At 44.3% G+C, this 5,708-nt stretch overlaps 1 protein-coding gene across 1 annotated transcript; it reads left to right on the top strand.

The window, feature by feature from the left end:
- Positions 1-1,716: 1,716 nt before the first annotated feature.
- On the top strand, positions 1,717-2,811 carry J7T54_005477 (uncharacterized protein; the record flags this gene model as incomplete). The annotated part of the gene is made up of 4 exons (XM_051510558.1): positions 1,717-1,772; positions 1,990-2,285; positions 2,358-2,483; positions 2,726-2,811. The coding sequence occupies 4 exons, from the start codon at positions 1,717-1,719 to the stop codon at positions 2,809-2,811; spliced, it is 564 nt and encodes a 187-aa protein (XP_051358553.1).
- Between the last annotated feature and the right edge of the window lie 2,897 nt (positions 2,812-5,708).

The raw sequence follows: 5,708 nt of genomic DNA, 5'->3' as shown, positions 1-5,708 counted from the left end.
ATAATAATAATAATAATAATAATAATAATAATAATAATAATAATAATAATAATAATAATAATAATAATAATAATAATGATAATAAATTATACGCTCTTACGGGTGCCTATCGCTAGCTAGCTAGGCAATCTAAGCTATATAGGCCTAAGGCAAAATATAACACCGTGGCCGAAGGAAGTCAGCGGTGCAGTCACAAGGGATCACGGAGGACGGAGGCCTCGGATGTTATAGCGTACCGCTATATTAGTATTAATAATACGTACCCGATTTATTAGTATTATACCTAACCTCCGGATATTCCAAGTGCTTTAGGTATAATATACTTATTTCTACTTATAGAAGAAGAAATAAGTTTGAGTTTTATGAATATACCTTCTCTCCCTACCTAATCTATCTTACTATTGTTATAGTATTCTTTATAGGTTTTTCCTATATTATAGTCTTTTCTTAAGCCTTAGAGTTTTTATTATTTTTCTTTTTATTCCTAGCGTTATTTTTATTTATTTTTGGTAAGGTCGAGTTTATAAGCGAGTCTGAATTGTTCTAGGTTAATATACTAAAAGATAGATTAAATAAGTAAAAAAAAGATAATTAATTTAAACGTTCTTAGGCAGCTAGTCGGTTAGCCTAAATAGCTATAGCGCGGCTGCTCCTCGGATCGTATACGCCCAGCCTAATTAGCTACGGCGTTATAAATACTATCCTATCGTTATCGTATTTATATATGTATATGACTAGTATAAAATACCTTTATATAGCGTAAATATATCTTAGTCAAATAGCTATATAACCTCCAAAGTATAATATATATTATACGCTAAGCTCTAGGTCTTTTTAAAAAGCTTAAAGTACTAGACTAATGTTAGCCTTATTGTCTAAGACTATTATACTTAGTTATTATATATCAGCTAATTAAATAATTATAAAGGAGAAGAGTCGATATATAAGATATCAGTTTATCTAGAATAATTATTTGTTAACTATATCATACATAAATATATTATTTAATAAAAATAAAACTTGTAAAAAGAAGTTCGATACTTTTATTAATAAACTTAAGATAGAGGACTCTTAGAATTATATTTAATTTAATAACATTAGCCGTGTTATAATTATATTCTCTATATACTAAGAGTTATTAGGTCACCTTAACTAGAATTAAATACCCTTATTCTAGATTATATATAGAAGTCGAATAATTATAAGATATTATTTCTCGATATAATTAGTATAGGCTGCATGACAGCGCATGCTTTCCCATGCTAGGTCATAACGTGAAGCGGTCTAGACTTGGTGATGTGTCTCAGCCGCACGCAGCCATGTCTGTGTAATCTGCCGTCCCTCTGTTAAAAAAGCAGACCGAGATTCGACGCTCGAAGATCCGGGTGCAAGTAGTTCCCCTCTTTGAAAATCTTCACGTAATTATTGCGCCTCTCTATCCTACAGAATGAGCTCCTCTAGCAATCGCAGAGAGGATCCAATCGATTTGAACGCACAAAATGATAACTATCGCCTTGAGATTGATACCTCAAAGATAGTTGTGAGCCCGCCCCCAGTGCCGATGTTACCTGACGGCTGCGACAAGTTTCGTATCTTGGTCATCGGCAAAGCAGGGGTTGGGAAGTCTACGATATGCTCTACCGTCTTTGGCGTGCCTCCGGAAAAGGTTGACACTTTTCACGCAAGTATTTACCTTTGAAAGAGCCACCTCGACTGATGGTCAGAGACAGACAGGAGTTTCCCACTATTCGGTCGGCACGCGGATTGATAGGGTATGGCACCCGGTGACCTTTCCCGGCGACAACGAGAACCTCATTATGCACGATTCAGGAGGCTTCGAGGCCGGCGACTTGAGTTGTGTCCGGGAGATTAAAAGATTTATCAAATTTCGTCGGGAGCAGCACAACCTGGCCGATCAATTGCATTGTATTTGGTATCGCCCATCTGTCCATTATCATGGAAACTTAATCTAATATCAATATTCTCCAGGTACTGCATCAGCTGCAGATCGAACCGACCCATCGAGAGCGCTGAAAGGGAATTCTTCCTCAACGTCGATGTCGGTGATATACCCGTCGTTGTCGTCTTCACGCAGTTTGACACCCTTGTCGATTCCCATTTCAACAAGATGTGCAAGTCCCTACGCAGCCGAAATCAGTCACTGGACATGGATCAAATCGACAAGGACTCCATGAACGCTGCTGTTGCAGACTACGACGACAACTACCGCGGTCAATTCGAGAGCCAATTTGGACGACGGCTGAGGGTGGCTATCATCAGGCTTAGTATGCCTCAGCCGGACGAATGTAGGACAGTCCCACCCGATACATAATATTTGGACATGCTTACATTTGCAGATTCGTCCCAGCAGACGTCTGGGGTCGACTCCCTTATCGCTCAGACGAAATCATTACTGCTTGAGGACGGCTTGAAGCTTCTCTGGACTGCAGCGCAAAGCCACTCGGCCGACATGAAACTCAAAGGTATTTTGCAGTTTACTGGTCTCTTCATTTACGCTAACTATGGCACAGAATCAATGAGGCTCGGGATGGAAGTCTTTTGGAAGGCAGTGGGCCCCTCATCCATTCCCTTCATCCCTTTTGTAGGAGCAACAGCTCTATACCGCGCCTTTCTAAAAATTCTGCTCACCGTCAACAATATCTGGGGCATTCCGGGATGCACACGCCTCACCCACGATTCTGAGATCCGCAACCTTGTGTTGCAGGGTTGCTTCGACGCTTCTTCAGGAACGATTCTTGGTGCGAAGTTCTTGGCGGCGATCAACTTCTTGGGGCCACTAACTGCATCTGATACGTCTTCGACTATCCTCAGAATGATTGCTGGTACTTCTCTAATATATGAGAAACTGTTCTGGTATGTCAAGAGTCGTCCGCACATAACGGTAAATGCAAAAGTTATCGCTCGCATGGTGGGCGAGTTCAAGAGGAGCAGGGAGCTGAGGAGCGTGACCGCACTCTTGAGAAATAACATCACTCTGGGTAATTGCTACTCTAAGGAGAAATGCATTCTCGAGCTAGAGAATGCTGTTGAACAGGGGCGGAGTTGGGAAGGCAAAGAGAGTTTAAGGAAGAAGACTATTGTAAATAAATAGAGATGATCCTAATGGCAACGAGTAATCCCTAGTGTAGACTTGTGCTAATCTACCCCAGGATTTTTATTGTATACTCGTACTTATTTCGTTCCAAGGCTACTAGAGAACCCAGTAGTTCTCGGACTCACGAGAAAAAATGCCCTCCGTCTAGCTAATTTACTAACCTACTTTATTCTCATAGGTTGTATGATTGCAAAATTAAAGAAAGTAATAGTAATACTTACGTTGTTACTTATTAAATTACATTATACTTTAAGGAAGAGCCTAGCAATTATAAAAGTTGTTTTATGTCAGGGGGGGTCGGTCGGCAGGTAGGACGGGGAACACTCGGTCAGGCTGATCTGGTCTATTGCTACGGATAGGCACTCCTCAGGTAGGGCAGGCTCTATGTACAAGACGTAGCTCGAAGAGCTACAACAGAAGACGGTCGGGATCGCGACAAAATGCAAAGGCAGGCGCGAGTTCACGTGACTGCCAGGTGCAGGGTGGGTCCCCGCTCTTGACCAGCTGTGACAATACGCCCCCCTTTCAAGGGCGAGCTCCTGCGAGTATTCATCAAGGACCAGGTTTATCGGGATATCGGCGGTGGTAGTTGGCGACGATCTGTTGCGCGTTCTCCAGATACTCTGCGGGTTCTTCGGTCGGATCATTATACCCAACCTACTTTATAGTATACCGCAATCGTGGGTTACCTCGGCCTCTTCGTTCCCAGCGGGAATCTACTATCTCTTATACCACAAACTCTTCAGCCCCATTAACTTCAATAGGCGGCGGGGGTGCGATACGTTGTCTGGGATAGGGGTTATTAGTAGCGGGTCGGAGTAAGTTAACGTAGAACATAGGGTGTACTCTTATACTTATAGGTAGTTCTAGTTTGTAGGCGTACGGCGACACGGCCTTCTCGACCTTTAAGGGGCCGATGTTCTTCCAGTCTAGTTTCTTCTGCGGCCGCAGGGTTCGCAGGTTTCGGGCGTCCAGCTAGACTAAGTCTCTAGTACGATACGTGCGGGTAGGTCGGCGGTTCCGGTTCGCTTGGTCTTCGTAGCGGGCTTGGGCGGCGGTTGATTCGGACTATAGGTGTTTATTAATCTACTTTATCTTACGAATAAAGCTTTCTGCGTCCCGGGAGGCGGGAGTATTAGCGGTAGGGATATCTGGTTCGAACCCCATCCGGGGGTGGGAGCCGTAGTTAGTAAAGAACGGCGACATACTAGTAGTCTCGGATTTCTAGGAGTTAGTAGCGAATTCAGCTAGCGGGAGCCAGGTAGACTAGTCGTCTTATAGATAAGATACGTAGGATCGTAGGTATTGTTCTAGGATAGTATTAAAGCGTTCGGTCTGGCCGTCCGTTTGTAGGTGTATAGCGGTTGATAATAGGCTCTTGATCTATAGCTGTCGGTTCAAGCTCTTCCAGAACTCAGAAACAAACTAGGGGCCTCGGTCGGATATAATAGTTAATAGTAGGCCGTGTAGCTTCTAGACATAGTGTAGGTATAGACGGGCAGTCTTAGCCGAATCGTAGGTTACTTTATAGGGTATTAAGTATCTTATCTTCGTTAGACGGTCTACTACGACGAGGATTACGTCGTATCCCTGGCTCGGAGGCAGGTGTGTGATAAAGTCCATTGACACGTCTCTCCAGGCGCGTTCGGGGATCGGTAGCGGCTTTAGGACTCCTTGGTAGGCGTCTCGGGACGGGTTAGACCGGCGGCAGGTGTGACAGTTCTTGATCCATCTTTCCACGTATGCCAGCATGCCTGGCCAGAAGTAACTTCTGGATAGGATATCGTAGGTGCGGGCTCGTCTAGGGTGTCCGGCAACGGGTGACTTATGACAGCGGCGGAGTAGTTTAGCCTTTAGTTCGTCGTGGTTAGGGACGTATAAGCGGTCTCGGAAGTATAGGCGGTTATAGTTCTCGGTGCACTTAGATAGTGTGATACGGGCATAGCGTCGCTTACCTTTGCGGATCGCTTCTTAAATAGATTCCAGGATTTTATTAGCGGCATAGCCTTTATTAAAGAGGTCGGATAAGTCGGTAGGAAGTTCGGTTAGTAAGCGAGCGGCGTGGAACCTTACCCTCGGGTCCAGGTTCTCTCTCTTTAGTACTATCTAGCTCTAGTGGAGAAGGCGTTCATCCCCCTCCTTTAAGAGATCCTCTGACCTCCTAGTTAAAGCATCGGGCTTGGCACCTTGCTTCCCGGGTCGGTAGGTGATCTGAAACTTAAATCGTGATAGGAACTTAGACTAACGGGCTTGTCTTCGGTTTAGTAGCTTCGTTATGGTAAAGTACTCTAGGTTGCGGTGGTCGGTGATCACTTTGATTGGTGAAGAGGCTCCCTCTAACTCCGGGCGCTATTCCTCGAAGCAGCGAATTATAGCTATCAGTTCTTTATCGTAGATCTCGTAGTTATACTTAGTAGTAGTGTGCTTCTTCGAGAAGAAGGCAACAGGTCGCAGTATCCTATTATCCCCTACCTAGGATAGCACCCTAGCGGAGACGTAGTCGGAGGCGTCTGTCTCTAGGATAACATTCTTTTCCTAGTTAAACGGGGCTAGTATCGGGGCGGTGCTAAAAGCGGTTTTTAGGCCTTCGAAG

This window comes from Emericellopsis cladophorae (genome assembly GCF_022114955.1).
Source record: "Emericellopsis cladophorae strain MUM 19.33 chromosome Unknown NODE_125_length_21604_cov_182_813908, whole genome shotgun sequence".
Classification (NCBI taxonomy): domain Eukaryota; kingdom Fungi; phylum Ascomycota; class Sordariomycetes; order Hypocreales; family Bionectriaceae; genus Emericellopsis; species Emericellopsis cladophorae.
This window is presented reverse-complemented; position numbering and strand designations above follow the sequence as displayed.